The 25,404-nt window shown below is 42.7% G+C and overlaps 1 protein-coding gene across 4 annotated transcripts in view; it reads right to left on the bottom strand.

Moving 5' to 3' along the window:
• The window catches only part of WDR90 (WD repeat domain 90), a 57,296-nt gene extending 33,542 nt beyond the window's left edge, over positions 1 to 23,754 (bottom strand). For 3 of the 4 annotated variants that reach the window (XM_087912511.1, XM_087912512.1, XM_087912513.1), the window contains exons 1-18: positions 23,656 to 23,740; positions 21,372 to 21,463; positions 19,668 to 19,844; positions 18,387 to 18,525; positions 14,629 to 14,799; positions 14,215 to 14,338; positions 13,769 to 13,836; positions 11,787 to 11,881; positions 10,629 to 10,856; positions 9,161 to 9,223; positions 7,974 to 8,042; positions 7,412 to 7,522; positions 6,089 to 6,234; positions 5,285 to 5,342; positions 2,933 to 3,051; positions 2,121 to 2,282; positions 577 to 707; positions 84 to 200 (exon numbers count right to left, since the gene is read on the bottom strand). In XM_087912511.1, the coding sequence (XP_087768637.1) occupies positions 84 to 200; positions 577 to 707; positions 2,121 to 2,282; positions 2,933 to 3,051; positions 5,285 to 5,342; positions 6,089 to 6,234; positions 7,412 to 7,522; positions 7,974 to 8,042; positions 9,161 to 9,223; positions 10,629 to 10,856; positions 11,787 to 11,881; positions 13,769 to 13,836; positions 14,215 to 14,338; positions 14,629 to 14,799; positions 18,387 to 18,525; positions 19,668 to 19,844; positions 21,372 to 21,463; positions 23,656 to 23,665 (2,080 nt within the window). In that variant the 5' untranslated portion in view covers positions 23,666 to 23,740. Of the gene's footprint in view, positions 1 to 83; positions 201 to 576; positions 708 to 2,120; positions 2,283 to 2,932; positions 3,052 to 5,284; positions 5,343 to 6,088; positions 6,235 to 7,411; positions 7,523 to 7,973; positions 8,043 to 9,160; positions 9,224 to 10,628; positions 10,857 to 11,786; positions 11,882 to 13,768; positions 13,837 to 14,214; positions 14,339 to 14,628; positions 14,800 to 18,386; positions 18,526 to 19,667; positions 19,845 to 21,371; positions 21,464 to 23,655 lie in introns of all 4 variants that reach the window. The other variant, XM_087912514.1, reaches the window with a different exon arrangement.
• Positions 23,755 to 25,404: the final 1,650 nt, after the last annotated feature.

The raw sequence follows: 25,404 nt of genomic DNA, 5'->3' as shown, positions 1-25,404 counted from the left end.
GTGTCTTATCTTTCCAAAGGCATCTCCAGTTGATTTCCTGAATGGAAGACCTACCTAGCTTGTGATCTTTAAGCTCTACGCACCTGCCTCCAGGAAGACTTCTGAGAAATCCAATGGCCATAGGCGCAGGTAGCCATCATCAGAGGCAGTGGCACAGAAACTTGAAGAGAGGCAGATGCTGTTTAGGGATATCCCAGGACCTGGAGGGGGAAGAAGAAAAAAAAAACAGATTCTGCCTTCAGGTGCTTTGGAGAATAGCTTGACTCCCTCTTCTTTGGGGCAGACCTTGAGATACTGGAACTCTGCCATCATGTCATCCCAAGTCCTTTCTTTTCATCAGACTAGACATACCCAGTTCCAGCAACCGTTCTTCATATATTTTATCCTCCAGTCTCCTAATCATCTTTGTTGTTCTTCTTTGCACTCTTTATAGAGTCTCAACATCTTTTTTTACATCGTGGCGAGATTGTCCAATGAAACACCCATACGAGTCGAACATATTCACCAGCCTCCCAAAGTTAGAAATGGCTGTAATAACTGAGCACCTGGAAGGTTCCCAGAAACACGAGCTGATACCTGAATTAAAAGCTTGCTTCTCTCGCTGAGGAGCGGGTCCCGTCTCCAAGGGCAAAAGGCGACGGACATTTTTGACAGTGACATTCTTGTAGTCAATTTCTAAAACATGCCCGCTTCTGCTGCAAACAAACCTAGGGGAGGAAGGGAGGGAGGGAGGGAGGAATTGCTTTAATTCTTAAATCAGTTTTCTCTTATGGATTGTAGCTATTGTGTCACCACTAAGTCACTCTGATAATGGCAGTGAAAAAAGAATCTTTCCCTTAAATAGACATCGCATTATGTAAACCAGTGTCAAGACCCCTGTGGAACCTAGTTATAGAGCAACATCCTATATTTCCCTGCTAAAATATGCAGGAGGCAAAAAGGGGCAGAGGGGGGAAACTGCAGATTTCCTTGCTGAAAAATTGTCCTTGCTGAAACAATTAAGTGTGAAACTAGTGGGAAGAGACCTTGGAGGTCTTCTAATCGAACCCCCTGCTTAGGCAGGAAACCTTACACCACTTTAGCCAAATGGATGTCTAATCCCTTCTTGAAAACTTGTAGTGTTGGAGCAGTCACAACTTCTGGAAGGAAGCTGTGCCACCGATTCATTGTTCTGACTGTCAGGAAATTTTTCCTTAGTTCTAGGTTGCGTCTCTCCTTGATTAGTTTCCACCCATTGCTTCTTGTCCTGCCCTCAGGAGCTTTGGAGAATAGCTTGACTCCCTCTTCTTTGGGGCAGCCCCTGAGATATTGGAACATGGCTATCATGTCACCCCCTGGTCCTTCTTTTCATCAAACTAGACATACCCTTTAATTATTCTGGCACTTATCTCTTGAGTGCCAGAAACTTTTATATGGAAGCCGTATGTACAACCTAACATTTAAATTGAGGTGTCAGGATTCCGGCAGTTGCCCGCATTTAAATCATGAGTCTCGAGTCAAACTTCCAAAACTTCAAAAGGATTTATTGGGAGTTAACATGCCAGCACTGCCTGGGTATAGCTGACTCTGAGACACATCATTCATTGTCACCCTTGACCCTGGTTTCCCCACCCCCCACCCCCTGGGTGTATCATAATTCATATTCTCCAATGGGACACGTCCATAGCCCAGAGTCTTCAATCATGCTCTCAAGTTAGAATTTTGCACGGCAGAAACTTCAATCACCTAGTTACTATCTCTGAAAAGCTATTGATAGAATGCATTTTTGATGTCCAAGCTGCAGCACTGCTCTTTCAAACCCCTTTTCCCCCACTCCTTTTCTGTTGGCAACTCTAAAGGGACCATAGAAATATTTTATGAGTTGACGTAAAGTGTGAATCAATCCATGAGTGGAAATGTTAGCTGAATCACCCATCAATCAAAATGAATTAGTTTCAGGATGAATCGAGATGTCAGTCAAAGTCCAAAACAACCTGCAGCAAAGAATCTTCATATGCTTGCTAAGATCATCGTGATCACAGCCCTGTTGGTCTGCCTTCTAAAGAAAGACAGCCAGAAACTGCCTTGAAACACCAGTCTTGGTCTAAAGCATTGAAAAGAAGAGAGAAGGAGAGTCTTACAGCATCCGGTCCTCGGGCTCACGCTGGGTGGAGTGGCCGACCTCAAAGGCCAGGTCTGTGAACTCCAGAGAACGGTGTTCGCCCAGGTTCACAGGGCAGGAACGCAGAGCCCCGCTTTGGATCCGCCACAGCCTCACATTGTCTCGGCCGCATGACACCATCCTGTGGTGAGAGAATTCAGGGCAGCAGAGGATGAGAAAGGGATTCTTCCTTCGTGTCTTGAGGGAAGGAAGGAGGGTGGGAGGGCGGGAAGGAAGATGGGAAAGAAGGAATGGGAGGAAGGGAGGGAGGGAGGAAAAGAAAGAATGGGAGGGAAAGGGGGAGAGAGGAAAGAAGGAGTGGGGAAAGGAAGAAAGGGAGGGAGGGAGGAAAAGAAAGGAGGGAGGGAGGAAAAGAAAGGAAGGAGAGAGAAAAAGAAAGAATGGAAGGGAAGGAGCAAGAAAGGAAAAGAAAGAATGGAAGGAAGGAAAAGAAAGAATGGGATGGAGGAAGGAAGGGAAAGAAAGAATGGGAGGGAGGGAGGGAGGGAGGGAGGGAGGGAGGGAGGGAGGAAGGAAAGTTGATCTAGTAAAGTTTTCCAGCTTGGATGTCAAGCATGCAACAGCGTGGGTAAGAAAAGGCTCAGAGAGTATAAATAGCAGGCTGGCTTCTGTTGCCTGTAACTAGTGTGTGTGTGTGTGTGTGTGTGTGTGTGTGTGTGTGTGTGTAAAAAAACCCAACTTGGTTTCCTGAAGGCCTGATTCAAAGACTCTTGTGAAAGCTCTCCCTGCAAGGGTGACCGTTAGCCCCAAGAAGAATAAGCGGTTCTTTACCTGGTATCATCAAAAAAGGCGATCTTGAAGGCCCGGATGTCCACATCTGTGTGAGCTTTGGCCAGCATGACGACCTCTCCTCCACGGCTCACCTGGATGGTGTTCCACACCACCACCACCTGCCAAGAAAAGGTACGCAACGGCTGCTAGAGAGATCTTTCCTTGACGGGAGAAGCCCGATCAAATCTACCACTAAAATTCTTCCACAACTCCCAAATCCATTCTTCTTTAACCAAGCTCAGAATTAACGGCTTTAAAGAAATACCTTAGCTCAGAGCTTTCAAGGAAGGAAGGGTGGACTGAAGAAGACATCTCGGCAAAGAGCTGGCAACGGTGGCAAAGAGCAAGGGGCCACGGAGTAAACTGGTTCCTTGGAACCTCTTTAGATAAGGAGGGGGATGAAATTGCCCACATAGACTCTGGGTGTCTGCTCCCCGCAAGGAGACACCAGGACAGCAATTGTCTGTCCAGCAAAGGGTAAACGCTCGCCTATGGTGGCAAGTCAATATTTGGGTTCTTCCCGGTTTGTCAATGAAGAGAAGATTCAGGCTCTTCACAGTTGATTCAAAGTAACACAAACTTATACATTTACCTACCCGAAAATATGACCTACCCCGAAAGTTAAGTCCTGGCTTGATTTTTACATGTGTGCCCAATATAAGCCCTACTCCCCCATAAAATAAGCCCTAATTAAGACTCCGCCCACTCCAGGATGCATGGGTAAAAATTAAGCTAGGGTGGGGATGGGAGAGGTGGAGCAGCCCTACTACTTACCTTCGGACAGTTGCAGCCAGGTCTCGCACTCCCCGATACCTGCTTTGCCAGCCCATTACTTCTGCAGCCAGCAAGCCCAGCAAGTCTTTCCTGAAGTCCTCTGCAGCCGATCACAGAGCTCTGGATCGATCTGTAGCTCTGTTATCAACTGCAGATGCCTTCAGGAAAGCTGGCTGCAGAAGAAGTTTCTGAAGACCTCTGATAACGAAAAGGAGGCGGAGGGCAATGCACTCAAGTGAGGTTAGTCAGTGGATGACATCCCCGCAAAATAAGACCTGGTGCCTTTTTTGGTGGCAAGAAGAAGAGGAAGAGGAAGGGGAAGGGGAAGGGGAAGGGGAAGGGGAAGGGGAAGAAGAAGAAGAAGAAGAAGAAGAAGAAGAAGAAGAAGAAGAAGAAGAAGAAGAAGAAGAAGAAGAAGAAGAAGAAGAAGAAGAAGAAGAAGAAGAAGAAGAAGAAGAAGAAGAAGAAGAAGAAGAAGAAGAAGAAGAAGAAGAAGAAGAAGAAGAAGAAGAAGAAGAAGAAGAAGAAGAAGAAGAAGAAGAAGAAGAAGAAGAAGAAGAAGAAGAAGAAGAAGAAGAAGAAGAAGAAGAAGAAGAAGAAGAAGAAGAAGACAGGGTCTTATTTTGGGGGAAACACGGGCATGATATTTTGAATGCTGCTCTAAACCCTAAAAATGAAAAGGAACACCGGGATCTGAACAAACAGAAACAAATCAGCTGCAGAGTAGTGCCATTTTAGGATATTCTGATGGGATAGGAGTCTAGTTGCTCTATCAAGTACTACAAAGCTAGATTCAGATGAAGTAATATCGTCAATACAATAGTTGGATAATGAAACATCTGCAAGAAAACAGCCAAGCTTAGAGAGCATCAAGGATCCTGCAGTTTAACCCTAATAAATGTTGTCTTCAATTTAAAAACTAGGTGACACTAATCAGAAAAAAACAACAACAGCATCTTGGAGCAACTGTATCTGTGGTCCATTCTAATGTATGAAAGGATGGCATCAAAATATCAGCACTTGAACAGCTCTACCACCGTCCAGAGCAAATACAGAAAGGAAAGCAACTCTGAATAATGTTTAAAAGTCCCTACTGGAATCAAGGTTCTGCCTGGGCAGAGATCTCCAGCCATGAGAAATCTAGCATTTTGATCTCTGGGAATAAGTAGATGGGATGAAGAATACATGACCAGGACTCCCTTATCTCCACTCCACAACCAATTGGGCATTTGCCTTGACTTTAGATGAAACCAACTGACAGTTAAATCAATTCACAAGTTAGTTAAATATGAGCAAGTCACGAATCAAATCACTAAAAGCACAAATCAGAAAAAAAATTCTCAACCGCTTTGGAAGGGAGAGGGAAATTTTTTTCGGCCCCCAGCATTGTTTCCCAAGTCCCCAACCACCACAAATCTTGTTTGGGACCAGGGAAAGGCTAGAGATACCTCTGCAGATCCTGGGAGCTACAGATGTCCCATGGAGACCTCCGAGGTAACGTGATAAAAGAAGCAAGTGACATGAGGAAAACCCTCACTACCTTCATATGTTCTACAAACAAAATGCCAATTTACTCACCGTCTTCCCACGTTTGTCTTTCCCGGTGCCACAAAGGACATTTCCACTGTATGAAAAACTGGGGGAGAAAAAAAATGGCAGGTAGAGCCCAGCATTTCTAGTTAAGTAAAAATAAGCTACTGGTGGCTGTTATAGCTTAAGAATTGGAGACGCCACAGCCTGTCAGGACAGATAATGGAGATTTGGCAGAGAATTTGATATATCGGACGTTCCATGAACTACTCCAAGGAAACTCAGTGCAGACCATTAAATGAATTCTTCATCACCAAATATAGAAGTCATTCATTCATTGATTCATTCACTGATTCATTCATTCATGGTTTGTTTGATTGTCTATGTATGCAGCCAGGCCATTGAGATTTCAGTGACTTGCAACAACCTACTAAAACACAATAAAATGTCCTCCAATAAATAAAAACAACAACATACAACAGAAAAGAAGAATCAGTAACATGATAGCTAATAACAGATGAGAAATCAGAAAGTCCAGTTGCCTTTAAAATAAAAGCACCGTTGGGACAGCCATGATCTGGACGAATAAGAACCTCCGTAGACAACATATCTTTTAAAAAAAACTTTGTGTAAAAATGGCAAATGTTCATTCTCCAAGAGCCATATTTGGTTTTCAAACGCTTCCAAAGGATGTTCACGAAGAGGCCAAACTGATATCTATTGGAAGGCTGTTCCATGATAGAAAAGCCACACTTGGTATATCCTCAGCCCCCTCAACACACTGACGTGGGAGACTATGAGGTCTAACAGCTTACATTCTCCCACCCTTTTTCCGAGGTGCCCAGCACTTACCTGAGGCACGAGATGGAATGGATCCCAGTTTTAAACACGCAAAGGCACTTCCCACTTGGGAAGTCCCAGAGACGCACTACGCTCATTTCTCCCATCTGTGCGGATGCCAGCAAAGTGCTTTTGTTGTTGAACACCAGTGCCGCCACCTACAAAGCAAATTTAGTTTAGTTTATTTAGTTTACTGTCATTGCACATCATACAATGAAATTAAATACCATCGTCAGTGTACTATACAGTAGAATTCAATAGCGTTATTACACTGGGATAGAAGCTGTTTTTCAGCCTATTTGCCCTTGTTTTTATTGTTCTGTACCGTCTGCCAGATGGTAATAGTTCAAAAAAAAGGGTTCCCAGGATGAGATGGATCTTTGAGAATGTTTTGAACTTTCTTAAGGCAGCGGGAGCTATAAAGCTCTTCCAAAGTGGGGAGAGGGCAACCCATGATCCTCAGGGCAATGACCTTAACCCTCTGGAGCGCTGTCCTATCTGCCCCTGTGCAATTGGCAAACCATACAGAGGTGCAGTAAATCAAGATACTCTCTATAGTGCAGCGGTAGAAGATCACCAGCAGTTTTTCATTCTGTTATTTTCTGAGAAGTCTCAGGTAGTATAATCTCTGCTGGGCCCTTTCAACCAGTGCTGCAATGTGAGCCCCCCAGGTCAGGTCCTCTTTTATGGTAACACCCAGAAACTTAAAACTGGCCACTTGCTCCACTCGGTCTCCATTGATAAGCAAGGGCTGGATGTCCAATCTATTCCTTCTATAGTCCTCTATAAGCTCGTTAGTCTTATTGGTGTTGAGGACCAAGTTATTATCCCCACACCATGAAAGCAACCGGTCCATCTCATCTCAGCAGGCAGACTCATCCCCCCCACCCCCCCAGAGATGAGTCTCACCACTGTTGTATCATCTGCAAATCAAATCAGGCCACTGTCTGTGCAAAGGGTTTCCAGCAGTATAGGGAAGTTGGGTCACACACTTGGGAGTATTACCCGAATCAAAAGGATGCAAGGATACAGGGCAAGAACAAAAGAAGATCAGCAATGAAAAGACTTACGGAGGCAAATGCTGATTTGACAGCATTCTGAAAATCAAGACACGTGTGTGAAAAATTGATAGAAAAATCAGGTGAGTAACTAATATGAATTCCCAGGGCTGGCTGGGGAATTCTGGAAGTTGACATCTACAAATGTTAAAACTTGCCTATTCTAAGAAACACAACTCTAGACATTTCCCACAATACATTCTTTCAACGTTAGAGACACGCCTATGTCTGGAATAGCTTCTATGTTAAAGCATAGGACAAAAGGAGAAGAAAATACCTTGTCGGTGTGGCCAGCAAAAAACCTCTGTTTGCCAGAATCAATTGTTATGGCCACAATCAGAGCGTGGCAAGGGTAAACAACTACAGAACTGCCGGAAGCCCACAATGCCTGGGTGGAAAAAAAAAAGATGATGTCACAACCTTCACAACAGAGATGCCCCTTCTGAGGCCCTGGGGCTGCTGGGACACCCAAATGGCACACAGGTGCCTCTCAATCTTTAACGTCATTGTGAACAAGATACAAAATGAACAATATTGTATATATTAGCAGAATGAATTCATACAAACTAGGTTTGATTGGAGGTCAAATGTAAGCTTTACCCTGGCTTAATCTATTAAGTTTTGCAAACGTGGCTTCTTGCATGCTATTCCAAGATCTAGAGGGATCTTACAACATCCTAGTCCTAAGAATAATGTTCCATTTTGCTTGGAAGCCTGCTTGAGTCACGCTAATGCTGCGTGTTTATCTTGCTTCCTCGTCGAAGGCGCTCAAACTGGCACATACGGTTTTTCTTCCCTCGCTGGAGAGAAATATGCTGGTTAAATAAGGATATACTGACCCATTTGGTGCTGCAACCCCCAAACCCAATAATCTTCTTTAGCTTCAGAATTGGATCCGGTAGCAGCGTCTGAAAACCAATCCAGAGTTACATTGAATCAGGAAGCATCAAAGGTGAAAGGCGTCAATCTGCATCAACACAAACAATAACTTTCTAGTGGGGCTCTGCTTTTTTTATCGTTAAAGAAGAGGTGGACAACCCCTGGGCCATATATAATTCAGCCTTCCTGAACTGTGGCCACTTTAAGATGCGTGGACTTCAACTCCCAGAATTCCCTGGCCAGTATGTTTGGAAAAACAATTGATCGAGATGGGTCAACAGCCTGATCTGGTTCGCCGGCAGCCGGTGCAGACAGCAGCGGAATCGGAAAGTGGGGAGGAATGGGGACCAGCCAGGGAGTCTGGAGAGGACTTGGACGAGGGTCCTGCATCCGATGCAGAGATGGGGCCAGGACCATCTGGGAGTGGGGTGCTGACTCTGGAACCTCCGAAGCCTGGCAGCAGCGAGGAAGAGGAACAAGGGGAGCCTGTTCCCAGTGCGCGTGTGCGTAGAGCTGCTAGAAGGCAAGAGCAGCTGAGACAAAGGGGGCGACTCGGGATTAAGGCTGAGAGGTGATTGCCCCTCCCATAAGGGATAAAAGTCAGGCCAAGATGATGAAACCTTTGCAGGAAGCAAAGTAGTAGTTCGATCAGTTCCGAGTCATCCTTGAAGATCTTTTGTACTTCGGTTGTTTTTCTTCTTGTATCTCATTTGGTTTCTTTTCTAGTTCATTTGATGCTTCTGTTTTTGGCAGCACTTCACAGAACTGAAAAATGTGTGCTGTATCTTGAGGGACTGTTTGAGATGAATTCCGGCTGGGAATGAAAACAATTCCCAGCATTGCAATAAAGTAAGTCTTGTTTTTAAAACAAGTTTGTGAATAATTACAGTTTACAAAGCCTGGGTCAGAACAGGTATTAAGCATCTTCCATCATTTATCATTGGCCCCATTTTCCCACTGCTTATAGCTAGAACTAAAATATCATCAGTCACAGAAAGGAACTGGTGGTAGGAAGGGAAAAATGAAAGAGGTGGAGACTTCTGTAACCCTGATACGATTGTATCTCCACAGGTGAGCAAGTCTCCTTCCACAAATGAAGGGGAGCCTTCAGCGGTCCATCTTGCAAAAGAGTAAAATTACTTCTTACCGTGCAGGGAACAGAACTCTTGGCAGAGATGGTCTTTGGCCCTGCTGTCGGCATATATTGGTTCTGGAGAAACACAGGACATGTTAAAGGTTGGGGGCAAAGAGAATGGCAGGGACAAAAAAAGAGAATGTTACAAGTTGGTTTGGGTAAAAAAAGAAAAGTTTTTTGTTAAATCATATTAAACTGAGAAGCTGCACATTCAAAGCACCCGTCACAGCTATTTCAAGTATTCAACAATTCTTCAGAGACATATGTAACTAGCTGGATACACTTACTTCACTACAAAACTATGCGATCGGGCTTAGTTTTGGGGGAGGAAAATAAGGGGAGGAAATTCTGCCTCTGCCTATCAGCATCCATCTGGCTAGCGTCCTGTCAGTGTGTGAGAGAGTTGAGGGCTGTTTGGAAACTGAAATAGTATTTGCTGTGTGAGCAAAAAGAACACAGCAAGGAGCCGGGGTGTGGCTTAGCTCAACTGTTCTGTACTAAAGCTGCTTGCTGCTGTGAAACTGAAACTGAAACTCCTCTCCTCTGCTTGTGTTTTGCATTTGGAAGGTATTTCTTTTCAGGTGGGGTGGGGGAGTAGAACTCCTTAGCATCAGATAATATACGAAATATTAATGCACTGATGGTCATTTCGAAAAATCCTTTCTTAGTGAGCCCCTAGAAGCCAAGAGGAACATACGTGCCAAATTGCAAGTGTGTAGGCCTTACGGTTCTGGAGATTTTGTGATGTTGCGTGAGTGGTATTATGCTTTTATATAGATAGATAAAGACCACAAGCAAAAGTTTAAATAAAGTTTCCTTGTGAATTGTTCCATGATTTTCCATGAAAGTTCTAGCGGAGCTACTTCGCCCCATGGGTCAGCCTAGATAAGTGCATGAGCGTGAACTAAATAAATTAGCCATCTTCAGCAGCCAAATAACTACTATGTACTAATATTGTAGTCTCCAGATTAACCCATACCATATGCTTAGTAAAATAATTGTGGCAACTGACATGCTCCTTTTACAATATTACATCATTGTATAATTTACATTATTTACAATAATGTTTTCTTAAAGATAGCAATAATAGAAGGATGGGCAAGTTACCTGAGGTTTGTTAATTAAGAATATTTATGTTCACATCCTCTGTTACTGAAAAATGGCTATCATTTTTTCCTCCTTTTTGAAATGTCCTCTGGAAATATGCGCGCATCCTTTTGTCCGCGGGAGTTTCTCCCCACTATATTCTGGAGGGAATTCCCCCATTACACACTCTGATAATAAATACTGCAGTGAGCCCTGATTATTTGCTTTGGGTCCCGTGTTTTGATTCCGTCTCACCCGTGGTAAGAATTCCTCAAGAGATTTTTTTTTTTCTCTCTCTCCCCCTTTTTTCCAAATTGAAACCTATGGTCGCGTTAAAGGGGAACATTTGTCCACAGGAATGCCTAAGGAAGAATGGCTCGGAGTTGCGGCTTACCTCGTCAGAGTCAATGGTAACCGCGCGGACTGCGTCGTCCCCGTTGTTGTGGGCGTAAACATGAATGCTGCCATCATCCATCGAAGAGGGGGGGAAACAGGAATCTCCTCTGGCCCGTGGCCCTTCTCTCAGGCTCTGGTCCACAATGCAGGCTGTCCACACGGGCTCGGACCTTGATGGGTGAATCTTGGGGATGTGCTTGGTAAGAAGGGGAGACTGGCGAGGCAACTTTCCAAAAAAAGGAAAAAGAAAAAAGTTTTGGAAAGTGGAGGCCAAACCCAAAATATGACCCTTTTTTTCAGCAAGAAGAAACGGAGCTGCGGGTTATCGGGTTATCAGGGGACATTAGCAAGCTAAGCTTTGAGCCACGGTGGCACAGGGGTTAGAATGCAGTACTGCAGAGGCTACTTCTGCTGAGTGCCGGCTGCCTGCAATTTGGCAGTTCGAATCTCACCAGGCTCCAGGTTGACTCAGTTTTCCAACCCAACCATAATTGACTGGGCTAATGATATGTTATGATGTATGTTATGAGGAGCAGTGGTTAGAGTGCAGAACTGCAGGCTACTTCTGCTGACTGACTGCAATTTGGCAGTTTGAATCCCATCAGGCTCCATTTGACTCAGCCTTCCATCCTTCCGCAGTGGGTAAAATGAGGACCCAGATTGTTGGGGGCAAGAGGCTGACTCTGTAAACCGCTTAGAGAGGGCTGTAAAAGCACTGTGAAGCGGTATATAAGTCTAAGGGCTATTGCTATTTGAAGCAGATGAGTGAATTCTGTGCAGGGAGTCCTTGACGTACGACCACAATTAAGCCCAAAATTTATGTTGCTACGGTGAGACAGTTGTGAATTTTGCCCCGTTTTATAAATCTTGCCACAGCTGCTAAGTGAATCACTGCAGTTAAGTTAGTAACATGGTTGTTAAGTGAATCTGGCTTCCCCATTGACTTTGCTTGTCGGAAGGTCACAAAAGGGGATCATGTGACCCCGGAATACACACTAGTGGCCAAGCATCCAAATTTTGACCATGTGTCCAATGGTCATAAGCCTGAAAAAAAGGGCCATAAGTCCCTTTTTTCAGTGCCGTCGGCCACTAAAGGTATGGTCATAAGGACTTCCTGTACAGCTCCGGGTGTTAAGAAAGAGCAAAGCTTACCTACCTCTTTGGGACTGGTGATTTGCTGGATGAGAGACACCCGGTCCCGAACTGGCTTGCTCAGAGACACCTCCTTGGGAATCTGGGTCACTGGCTCGTCTTTGGGACAGCCGGTTGGAAAGAGGGAAGGAAAGCAAAGAAGACAGACCTCAGGACATGGAGCTTGCGGTGCCTGCTGGTGTGTGAGTTGGTCGGAGGTGCCTCAGTTATCCTGTCAACTCATTGAAATATTTCTATGGTCTTTTTAGAGTAGCCAACAGAAAGGGAGGGGGGAGCAGTGTGGCAACTTGCAAACCGAAACTACATTCCATAAATGTTTTCAAAGATAGCAACTAGGTGACTGAAGTTTCTGCCTCACAAAATTCTAATTGGAGAGACTGATTGGTGGCTCTTGGCTATGGAGGTGTCCCATTGGAAAATATAAATTATGATACACCCAGGGGTGGAGGAAAACCAGGGTCAAGGGTGACAATGAATGACGTGTCTCAGAGTCGGCTACACCCAGGCAGTGCTGGACATGTTAACTACCAATAAATCTTGTTTTTAGTTTTGGAAGTTTAGCTCGAGACTCATGATTTAATGGGGGTAACGGCCGGAATCCTGACATATCTTTGGATGGTCCTTCTCAACTCTGTTTTGCCCTATTTTTGTATTGGCTTTTGATTTTGGTTTTTCTATAGGACTTGTTAAAAAGGTAAAGGTTCCCCTCGCTAGTCGTGCTAGTCGTTCCCAACTCTAGAGGGCAGTGCTCATCTCCGTTACAAAGCCGAAGAGCCAGCGCTGTCCGAAGACGTCTCAGTGGTCATGTGGCCGGCAGGACTAAATGCCTTCGAAGGCGCACGGAACGCTGTTCCCTTCCCACCAAAGGGGTCCCTATTTTTCTACTTGCATTTTTTTACGTGCTTTAGAGCTACTAGGTTGGCAGAAGCTGGGACAAGTGACGGGAGCTCACTCCGTTACGCCGCACTAGGGATTCGAATCGCCGAACCGCCGACCTTTCTAATCGACAAGCTCAGTGTCTTACTTCTGGTACCTTACATTTTTTGCGCCCAACCCAGAATTACTTGGATAAGATGGGGAGCCATACATATGTTTCGAATAAGTAAAGGTATAATTAGGATCATGGCTCATTATCAATTTCCTTCTTCTAGAATTGCTTTCAGTCTGTGATCTAGGACAGTGGTCAGCCCACTGGTGTTCTGCAAGAAAATTTTGGTGGTCCGCAGAGAAATGTCCCCCCCAAAGCAATTAATCCCAGCTTCACAGGAACACAAGGCTGCACTGCCCATATGGCCTGCCAACCAGCTGGGCCCACCCTTCAGCTGAGCACAAACCTTACCTTGAGTAGAGCCACACAAACTGGAACTGGAAGGTAAGACCACCCCAGGGTAGCTTGCTGACGTTGGTGGGAAAGTCAGTCCCATATTCCAGAGCTGCAATAGTCACAGGACTGGTCCTTTGGTCATCCCGGAGCAGCTCCTCCAGTCCATGGCAGGCCGGTGCACCCAGGTGGAGGAGCAGCTGCTCTGGAATATGGGACTGACTTTCCCACCAACATCAGCAAGCCATAGTCACATTAGTGGTCCGCAGGATTTAAAATTGAGTTTGATGGTCCCTGAGGTCCATAAGGTTGGTGACCCCTGATCAGTGTTTCTCAACCTTGGCAGCTATGAGATGGGTGGATTTTGATTTTCAGAATTCCCCAGCCAGCTGGCTGGAGAATTCTGGGAGTTGAAGTCCACCATCTTAAAGTTGTAAAAGTTGGGAATGACTGCACTTTCACAGACATTTGTCGAGGATTTTATCAGTGAGATGATAAGCACAGGTAGAAATGATACGATTCCTCAGCCTAATCAATCAATCCATGCATAAATGGAGTTATATCTAGATATATTTATTGGTTTATTCTGTAAGAAGGATGGTAGTTCAGAAAGCTGTCTATGCGTTATTTCTGATTTTCACAATCTCTTGAATTCACTCACTTACCAGCATAGGAATTCAAAGTGCTTTTCTGAATAGAGTCATATGGCATTTTGGACCCATCAGAAGGAAACCTGACGAAAAAGATCAGAGAAAAGCTAAGGCACAACAGATTGAATTTTTGCCCGGAGTTTCGGCCTCTATCAGCCAGCAAGTCAAAGACAACTGAATCTGACCAGGCAAACTTGATTCTGCAATCTGCAATAAACATTTTGGCTCAGAAAACGATCCAGTATGCAGGTTTTGGAAGCTCAAAGCAGGAGTTTTCATTAGGAACCACCCCCAGTTGTGGAATTTCTACTCGGACACTGCTACTCGGACCCTCCCCTTCCAAATTACGAGCATATCCCTCATGCATTTCTCTTTTAGGCTGAGCAATATTATGCAGAGCCCCAAGCATGCCAAGGCAAAGACATTAGACGCCCAAGAAAAAGTAAGATAGCCGAACCTACAGAATGTAATCATAGAGATTGTGCCATAGTTCTCCTTTGGGCACAGGAAATGCCATTTCCCGAGGCATGGGAGAGAAACCATGCAATGCCATCTTGGAATGGTGAGCCTCAGAAGAAGTCAACGCTAAAAGAAAAAGAAAGAAAGAAAGAAGGATGAGACAGATATGGTTGTTCTTCTTGATTGAAACGATACCCAGATGTTGAAAAGCCTATCTTGATATCACGACGCAAACCCTCCCCTTTCATGTAAATATTGTAATATGAATACAAGCACGCGAGGGGCAGAGTTTAAATTTTTCAGTGCCACTGTAACTTTGAATGGTCACGAAATGAATGGCTGTAAGTCAAGGACCACCTGCATCGAGGACTATCATGAAGACAGCAATCCCTGCATCCTCTCTTCAAGACTCTCACCTGGGTCAAAGAGCAAATCGCTGGTGAAGAGGTTTTTCACCAACAGGTTGGAGCACAGCTTGACGCTTTTGAGGTGACTGTAGGTTCTGTTCAGGTAGAGGCCGAGAATGTGGCGGAGATCCAGGATTAAGCACGTCCATCGCACGTTGCTGGGGGCGAGGCCCACCAGATCTGAAGGCCCAAACGTGCCAGTTCTGAATGTCTACATTTGACACACTCACAAAAATCTCAAACCTTGTGTGCAAATGGCCAGATCTCTGATGTCCAAACATTATTTTTTTTAGACAAGGAAGTAGAAGTATGGATATTCAGACAGGAAATTCCTAATTTAACGCTCACCTCAAATACAAACCACTAGGTAGCCTGAGAAAAGGCATCCATTTTTAGTTTTTGAAGACATTTTGCTTCTCATCCAAGAAGCTTCTTCAGCTCTGAAAGGATAGTGAGGAATTCCTTGCAGACAGCTGGTCATTTGCATCCTTTTAGAGGGTCGTTGAGGCCACTTGGAGGTGGGTTTTTTTTGTAAATTTTATTTGAGTTTTCACAAAGAGAAAAAAAAATACAAATAAAACATCTTTTTTGAAAGTGGCGTAATCCTGGGTTACATTTCTTCGTACAGACATAAATTCAGGTTCATGCTCATTTTTATATTCTATTCCATATCTTATTACTATTTTACATTTTCTGCATAGCTTCTCCCCTCTTAATTTTCTCAATTTTATTTTAATTATCTCATCTCAATTCAAATCATTGTATTTATATTTTTTGTCTGTCCTATTTCAATTATCTATTATCTTTTCTCATTAAACAAAATTTCTCCTGTAGTTACTGATTGGAATATGACGCCTTTATATCTTTTCCCTAAAGTTGTAACATTCAATATAATACATAACTTCCATTCGGATTCTGCTTGGTACATTCTTAAAATACACACTGTATTCTTAAAAAAAGAAAAAATTATAAATGTATATAATTAAAACAACATTCCATTCCAATTCAATTCATATTATTAATATTAATATTCATTAAAGTCTTAACATCTTTAACATTACTTTTCAATTAAATATCATATTTCTATGGGAACAATTATAACCTTTCCATAGTTAATTCCCCCCCTCTTCACTTATATTTTATAAAACATTAATTGTTCACTTATTTTATTCACAATCATTTCACTAAATTACACTAACTGTTTTATCCCTCATTTTAATCATACGTTGTTTCCAATTTTCTAAAGTTATTTCTATTACTAATATAACAATACAATCTTATGTACCTTTAAAGAATCCCTTTTTCAGTTAGATTTTCACCCATTATCTCTAAATAGGTCCTGTTTCTCTATATCTTGCTCCGCTCCTATCTAACTTCTTTTCCTTTCCTTCTTCCCTCTCTTCTTCTCTCTCCCCTTTTTACCTCCTTGTCTCTCTACCTCTATTTCTCTCTTCTGTATTCCCTTTTTCTGTTGCTTTCCAGTATTATACTTATTTTTCGAATTATTTTTCTGGTTTTTTTGGTTGTTTTTTTAAGTCTTAAATTCTCCATTCTCTTTCCCTCCTTTCCTTTCTCTTCCCCACATAAAATTGCTTGTTCATTAAAGATGGCTTCTTCTTTGTCCCAGTCTTCTTGTTTTGCAGTCGTTTCTTGTTGTTTCTCATAGTTCCAAATCTCCATTTCTAAGAATTGAAAAATGAAGCCAAAAGAACCCTTCCCTTCTTGTGCATCTTCTTTGTACTTTTTAAGTTCCATTTTCAATCCATCCAGAAGTGGTGCCATTGTATAAATTTTTAAACAACCACCCGATTGATTTTAGTCATTCAAATATAATAACCAAGAATCCAAAGATCACCAAATAATCCAAATACACGCAAGCTGTTTCTTTTTTGCTCTTTTTTCTTCACTTTCTCTTCCTGGGGTTACTATTTAGTTGCAAAGTTTCAGTTAAAATATATCTTTTAGAAGTCTTGTTGAAGTTTTACTGTAGATTCTTTTTCATTCCAGGCAGTCTCCTCCCTCTTCCAGATCCTGACCTTATTCTTTTTCTCTCCCTTCCTGCTTATGAAAAAGAAATTTTTTAATGTCCAGAAATCTTTATTATCCCTTTGGCATTTTGTTTTATTTTCAGCTTAATTGCCTATTGATGTCAAAGCGGATTTTTCTGATTTCTTATTTAAGTCTCTATGTTGTCAGCATAGGGAAGGAGAGAGAAGAAAAAAAAAGCCAAACTTTTCCCTTTTCCCTTTCCTTCGCTGCTTCCGACTCTTCTTTGGGAGCGATGTTATTTTTTGTAAGTTTAAATTCCAGGGTACCTTAGTTGTTGCTTTTACAATTTAACCCAGTCAGCCAAAACTTTCTTCTTATCTTCCTCCTGCACATTCTTTTTCGGTCGAGTTCTTCTTTGTGGTGGCCATTTCTGACCACCGCTGCAACTGCCTTCAGGAAAGGGAGTAATGGCCAGCTGAGGAGGAGAGATGTGGCTCTCCTCAACCCTGCTGGCAGTCTCCCCTCTCTTCACCACCTCTACGGGGTGTCTTAGCCCCGAAACCAGCCAGCTCAGGGAGCTCCAGCAGCGAGCCCAGACAGAAACTGCGCACAATCATGGATTTCTGTCTGTCGCCGAAGCCCTTCAAACCAGAAGTCCGAGGCCACTTGGAGGTTTATCTGTGTCCTCAGGGTCACCTGTGATAGTGCTCCTGGTTCCTTTGGCCTGCAATTTTTCCCCCCTGGAAATCCATTCCTACTCCAATACCATTCAAAAGGTGTTCATCCCTGTATTATTATTCGATTCTATTATTGTTTTATTATTCAATCTAAAAGGATGCAAATAACCAGCTGTCTGCAAGGAATATAAATCCTTCCATTCCCCAATATCCTGTCAGAACTGAGGAAGCTTCTTGGATGAAAAGCAAAACATCTTCAAAAAGAAACACAAGAAAGTCCAGCTGCTTCCTGAAAAAGTACCTTTGGGACAGTCATGACCTGGATGACTGAGAATCTCCACAGACATCCATTTTTAGCTTCTGTTCTTGAAAATATTCTTTCCCAATCTGTTTGCCCTTAAGATAGGCTGCACTGGAATATCCATTCTACCCCTACCCTACAAATTCTACAATAGTAAAATATTCGGAGTACAAGAACGATTAAGTTGATGAACAGGATGACTCAAAAGCATTATTCTAATTGCCAAAATACAGAATTCATTGATCATTTGCTAATCTCTGTTCTATCAGAGTTGAATTGTCTTGCTAGAAAAATTCACAATCCTAAACTATCAACTCACTTCTCAGGAAAGTTAGATCCAGGTTTCTAAAACACTGGGGATAAAATTAAAGGCAATACAGTTTGTTGGATGCTGGAGGGAGGGTGGGGGGGAATATCTCATAAATCTTTTTTTAAAAAATTTTTATTAGACAAACACAAAAACAAAACAGAAAAGAACATTAAAAACAATGAATATGATACAATCCTCCTGTAGTTGTCTCACATTGCTAAGTCACATATAAAAATAGTGCATATTTATATTCTATACACATAATGTATATTACATTTAATCATTTCCTATTATCTTGATCCTTTCTCTTTTCTAACCAACCATAAAACTTATCCCATACTTTGTACTACTTGGATTCATCCTTATTTTTTTAATTCTTTTGTCAATTTATCCATTTCTGCGCACATCCAGATTTTCCTAATTATTTCTGTTTCACTTGGGAGTTTCTTTACACCCCATAAATCTTGATTAGACTTTCTTTGCATTTTACCTCGCTTAGACGTCTTGGCTGTGCTTTCATAGACCGACCCACGGGCTGCCCCGCAAATATATGGGAACTGCAACCATGTGGCTGTGGACTTGAATTCTTTAAAGAGGTTAGAAAATGAAATGCGGACCACTTGGCTGCCCTAGAAATGAAAAGAAACAGGGTTGGTTCATAGAGACGGAATCATCGTTCTGGGAGCAACAAATATTTTGCAGCTGATAAACAGCCCACAAACAATAACCAAAGCTGAATATTGTCACTTATATAGACGGTGTGTATAGACTCCCATTTTGGAGTGTTTTCCACTTGCATAACTTGTTTTGTTTCTGCCAGACCTATGTACTTTACATGTCTCTGTATCTAAAGCTAAATGCAATACAGGGTCAGGATGCCAAGGAAAACACTTTGTAGTTTCATGGAGAATGTAGAATAATTTTTCCCTTCCTACTTCAGACCATTTCTTAAGGGCACAAGTGCAGAGATTAAAATATAATCTACAAGCAAGTCAGGAAAAATAACGAATCTGGTAACATCTTCTCAGATTAACCGATGTTACTGAAACAAATAAGATTATTTTAAAACATTTATTACTTTTTACAAAATAAATAAATTTTATTATTCTTTCAAATAAAATTACAAAAAGTTGTTTTAATTTTTGGTTGAGAGCTGCCCAGAGTTTGTTAATAAGATTGGCAGCTATATAAATGTTTCAGATAAATAAAACCCGTCAGTCTGATAAGGTGTTACCAGAGTCCGTCTGATTTGGGGTTAGCATAGATTAACCCAGCAGTTCTACTATGTCTTAGACAGTAATTCAAAGTAATACTCCAGAAAAGTAACAGCTGCAGTATTTAGGAAAACAAATCTGCCACCCGGTATCAATCAACAACTTATAAAATACCAAACAAACAGATTGTATCAGAATTCCTAAACGGCAAGAACTACTCAACAAAAAAATGTTTAAAAAGACAGGTGGGCAAATTTCCAGGTTTCTTAGTCGTGTTCATTCTTCTCTCACTCCAGGTGTATTGGCCTGTGGGGAGGATCCTAAAAATGTTTTTGTCTTTTTTTAAAAAATTGTATTTTGTTTGAAGTGGTTATATTGGTTCGTGCATTTTTGAAAGGACAGTTTCTCGCTGCACGGTGGGGAAGAAACAATGGTAATAAATAGTGAATAAGTGTTGTACTATGCATGTACCACTGTAATGCTTTCAGAAGCATTTTAATTTATGTTATTATTGTACCACGACCATCGTAGAGCCAGGAATAAACTCACACACTCACCTCAGTGGCCACATCCAGATGCACCACAAAATATTTGCCTGGTGCAGGTTTGAAGAGGATGTAGATATAGCGACCAGTGAGACCCAAAGATTGGGTGCCAGTTTTGGGAAGCTGGAGGTAGTTGCTGGCCGGAACAGCACCACTAATGCGATACACTGTCCCTTTCAAAGTCTTGTCCTGAGAGGAGAGAACAAGCAGACTTTCAAATTTGGTTTCGCATTGGAAAGCTGGTTTTGAGTAGTGGTTAAGGAATGGGGCTAGAGACTGGTGAGTTCTAGTCTCACCTCGGGCACAAAGCCAGCTGGGCGACTTTGAGCCAGTCGTTTTGCCTCAGCCCTAAGAATTTCTTTTTTAATCACAACTCTTAGCAAATCTGCAGGATTTTACAGAAGTCTGGGAAAGAGGCATGTTGCCTGTAAGGTCTGAACCAATCCTGAACCTCCAGTCTCTGGACTGGCACCGGTCCGTGGCATGCCAGAAACTGTGCCACACAAACAAACGAAGCCCCATCTGAGGAATGCAGGGAGCACGCGAAACCACGCTCCCTCCAGCCAGTGGAAAAACCTCTCTCCACGGATCTGGTCCCTGGTGCTCAAAAAGTTGGAGGTTTAAGGGATTAAGCCTATGTATATATAACTCTGGTGAAGTTCAGGCACCTGTAAACCATGATCAATGGCAGGGGTCGCCAACTTTTTGGACTTCAGGGACCACCAAACTCATTATTATAAATCCTGCGGGCCACTAATGTGAATTTTGACTGACGTGGCTTGCTGACATTGGTGGGAGGAAGGAGGAGAGAGTGAGAGAGAGAGAGATCTGATCTAACCTTGGAGGGCTGGTTATGTTCTCTCTCTCTCTCCCCCTCCCTCCCTCTCTCACACACTCATACACATCCCACACACACACACACACACACTGCTCAAAGGCAGCCCCATTCCTAGCCTGCTTTGAACTCCGTTTTCAGAAAGAGTGGGGAAAAAGAGAGATCTGATGTAACCGCAAGAGCTGGTGATTCTCTCTCTCTCTCTCTCTCTCTCTCTCTCTCTCTCTCTCTCTCTCTCTCTCTCTCTCTCTCCCTCTTCCTCACACCCCCCCACCCCCTCCAAAGCAGCCCCATTCTTAGCCTGCTTTAGAGCTCCGTTCTCAGCTTCATGCAAGGAAACCAGCAGAAACAGTCTTTCTTTCTCTCCCCCAACCTCCGCCAGAAATGAGTCTTTGCCAGCACAGCCTCTTGGAGCAGGAGGCCTTGCAGGGTCCCAAAGACTCATTTCTGGCAGAGTTTGGGGGGAGAAAAAGAAAGACTTTTGCTGCTTTCCTTGTGTGCAGACAAAAGCAGAAGAAGAAAGAAGCGGCCCGGTGGCCAGGAAAGTGACCCCCTCCGCCCTTTCTGCCCTCCCCTCACTACCTCGGGTTGTTCCTTATGCAAGCAATGCCAGCCTTGTGTTCCCACCAGCCATGTGGGCAGCGCAGCCTCGTGTTCCCCCGCAGCCTGGATTAATTGCTTTGGGGGGGGGTTGCTTTGGGGTGGCATTTCTCTGCGGACCACCAAAATTTTCTCACGGACCACCAGTGGGCGACCGCCAATCTATGCCATAATCTAAGTTCAGGTGTCAGAGTAAGCAAACTACGGAACACCGTAGGAAACCAAGCAGATGCAATTTACATTGAAGCTACTGAGAGAAATGTCAGAACCTTTGGCCTTACCATAAAGGTTGTCACATCCCCATCCTTGGTAGATCTTTTCCATTCTTCTACTTTAAAATGTTTAAAGATGTTCAGATAAGGATGCTGCCACACTGGAGGTGGGGGGGGGGGGGGAGGTTAGAATAAAAAGAGCAGTGAGCCCCCAATTAGTATTCCCAAGGCTAAATTTTCCCATTCATACTGAGCAGACTTCCAGTATAGAGATTTTAAAGTTATGAGTGGAAGAAACCTGAAGGTAAATTGCTATAGTTAAACAGAACTTAAAACAGTAGACAAAATACAATGTAAAAAGCATACACACACACATTATCTATATCTATAGCTATATCTATAGAATAGAATAGAATAGAATAGAATAGAATAGAATAGAATAGAATAGAATAGAATAGAATAGAATAGAATAGAATAGAATAGAATAGAATAGGAATTCTTTATTGGCCAAATGTGATTGGACACACAAGGAATTTATCTTGGTGCAAATCTATATCTACTAACTATATCTATGCTATCTCTCATCTTTCTATCATCTCTAGCATCTATCTACCCATCTATCTATCCATCCATCCATCCATCCATCCATCCACACACAATGTGCATATACCCAGAAATATTTATTCATACAAATACACATACATATACAAGTAATCCTCAACTTACACTTCATTTAGTGACCATTCCAAGTTATAACAGCACTGAAAAAAAAGACTTATGACCGTTTTTTACAGTTATGACCTCTGCAGCATCCCCTTAGTCATGTGATCAAAATTCAGACACTTGGCAACTGGCTCATGTTTATGACCGTTTCTGTGTCCCAGGGTCATGGGATCCCCTTTTGCGGTCTTCTCACAAGCAAAGTTAATGGAGAAACCAGATTCATTTAATAACTTAACAACAGCAGTGATTCACTTAACAACTGTGGCAAGAATGGTTGTAAAATGGGGCAAAAGCCACTTAACAAATGTCTCACTTAACAACAGAAATTTGCAGCTCCATTGTGGTCGTATAGTTGAGGACTACCTGTATAAACAGATACATACGCAAATGTATATACATACGCACACATATATGCACATATATAATACATAGAAGTATATATGTACACACATACAGAGAGTAGATATACATATATACAAATATATACCTATAAATACACACACACACACACACACACACACACACGTAAGACATAAACATAAACCAACATAGAATCATAGGTTTGGAAGGGACCTCAGAGGTCTTCTAGTCCAACCCCTTGTCCAAGGCAGGAGACCTCGTACCATCCTTGTCAAATGGTTATCTGGTCTTATTTTTTGAAAATCTCCAGGGATGGAGCACTATAACTCTGGGAGGCAAGACATATATGTATATGTACACAATACAATGCACAACAAATAACAAATACATCATATATTGCTCCAGGTTGTTGTGTATTGTATTGTATTTATATTGTATTGTGTACATATACATGTATATCTATATATGTATACAATACAATACACAACAAATAACAAATAAATTATATATTGCCCCAGGTTGTTGTGTATTGTATTGTATTATATTGTGTACATATATATGTATATCTATATATGTACACAATACAATACACAACAAATAACAAATACATTATATATTGCCCCAGGTTGTTGTGTATTGTATTGTATTATATTGTATTGTGTACATGTTTATCTTCTATATGTACACGATACAATACACAACATATGGGATATAACATACACATAACATATAACACAATACAATATAATGTAAATATAATATATATTACCCCACGTTTTTGGATGTTTGCTCCCTATCCATCTAAGCAAACAGATGTAGCGATCAAGCTGTGAAGCGCTGGGGCAAGGCTGCCCCTAGCGAACTTCTGCCTGTCCCTCCCCTGCCTGGTCCTCCTTCCCCAGACCTGAACCACAGTGACCCAACAGGACTTTACGGTCTAAACCCGCAAACACACACCAGGGAAGCCCATGCAGAAGGAGGCAAGAAGGCTCGACCTGATGGACTTCTGCCTGCCCCTGGCCCACCGACTCCGGGGCTTTCTAATCACCCGCTTACCGACGGGAGAGCATGCCAGCCTGCGGATGTTTGTCGGAGGTGGAAGAGAGAGCCGCACCTGACGAACTTCTGCCTGTCGTGTTTATTTAAATGCAAAAAAAGAAGAAGAAGAAGAAGAAAGAAGAAGAAACCCTTTCTTGAGGAGGGGGGAAACAACTGCAAATATTATACACGGCGCCCTTCTTGCTCTCAAGGGCCCGCACCCAGGGCTCACCTTTGGCCATGGCTGCCCGGCTCGGCTCGGCTCGGCTCGGCTTCCCGCCGCTGCCCTCGAACGGCCCGCGTTAGCTGCCCACGACCATAGAGTCGCCTCAACGAAAGGAGGGAGGGCGTACTCGCCCAGGGCTAGAGAGGCCGCTCCGGACCATAGAGACTGAGTCTAGAGCGGGACGCGAGAAGCCTCCACTTCCGGTTTCCGGGATTAAATAGACAATCGCGCTCTTGGAGAAGAGGGAGCGGCTCTCTAACGTTCCTATCTCTATGGGAACGTACTTTGTTTGCAGCGGCTCTGCTCGCTTTTTTTCCTTTCTTTCTTTCTTTCTTTCTTTTCTTTTCCTGCGTTTTCGCCGCAAAACCAAAAGTCGGTTTATCTAAATCGTGCATTCCTTTTTTTTTCTTTTAAATGTGACATAAGCATATAAACGGTTTGTAACAGAAGTGGCAAGCCCAACTACATAAATATAGGTGTCTATTTCTATTTAAAACATTCAACCTCATAGAGGTTTCATAGGATTTTAAAGGTATCTTTGAAGAATAGATACAAATACAGATTAACAGAGTTGGAACTTGGAAGGAACCTTGTAGGTCATCTAGTCCAACCCTCCCACACACACACATAAGCAGGAGACCCTACACCATTAAGTTGCTTACTGTACATTTCTATGCCTGTAAAATATTGCCAAACAAGAATGCAAACTGTCATTTCAAATCTCACATGTATTTTTCTCTTAGACCTCCAAACGGGAAGGAAGGAATCAAGAAATATTACAGATTAACAGAGTTGGAAGGGACCTTGTAGGTCATCGAGTTCAGAGGTCTCCAACCTTGGCAACTTTAAGACTTGTGGACTTCAATTTCCAGAATTCTTCAACTTCCCGGAATTCTGGGAGTTGAAGTCCACAAGTCTTAAAATTGCTAAGGTTGGAGATCCCTGATTTTCTAGTCCAACACACCACCACCACCCGCCACCCAAACAGGAGACCCTACACCATTTCTGACAGAGGGCAGTCCTGTCTCTTCTTGAAAGCCTCCAGTGATGAAGCTCCCACAATGTCCAAAGGCTACTTCTGTTACATTGGTTTATGGTCCTCACTATCAGAAAATTCCTCCTTTATTTCCAGGTTGAATCTCTCCTTGATCAGCTTCCACTCATTATTCCTTGTTTGGCCTTTGGGTGCCTTGGAAAATAGCTTGACCCCTTCCTGCTCTCTGTGGCAGCCCCTAAAATATTGGAAGACTGCTATACTGTCTCCCCTGGTCCTTCTCTTCACTAGACTAGCCAAGCCCAGTTCCTACAACCATTCATCGTATGTTTTAGCCTCCAGTCCCCTAATCATCCTGGTTGCTCTTCTCTGCACTCTTTCTAGAGTCTCAACATCTTTTTTATAGTGTTGGTGACCAAAACTGGATAAATGAGAGTTCGGGCACTTACAGTTTAGGAAGGAGTTTAAAAACTTGCATGTTAATGTTTAACGTCTTAATATAATGCTTTCATGCAGTGGTTCTCAAACTTGGCAACTTTTCATATGCGGGCTGGATTCAGTTCTCAAAATTCCCCAATTCAGCTAGCTGGAGGATTCTGGGAATTGGAATCGATACATCCTGTAAGTTGTCACCGTTGAGAAACATTGCTTTATTAGTTTAACTTTGCTCTTGTTGACTTTTCCTGTTATTTTCATTGCACCCTTATAAGTATCTGTTTAAGGAAGTAGAAGGGGAAAGCAGTCTATTTTTTAAAAAAATT

This window comes from Pseudonaja textilis, chromosome 14 (assembly GCF_049901715.1).
Source record: "Pseudonaja textilis isolate UNSWEBS1 chromosome 14, rPseTex1.2, whole genome shotgun sequence".
In the NCBI taxonomy this organism is placed as follows: Eukaryota; Metazoa; Chordata; class Lepidosauria; order Squamata; family Elapidae; genus Pseudonaja; species Pseudonaja textilis.
Note: the sequence above shows the minus strand (reverse complement) of the source record. Positions and strands in the feature narration are given on the sequence as shown.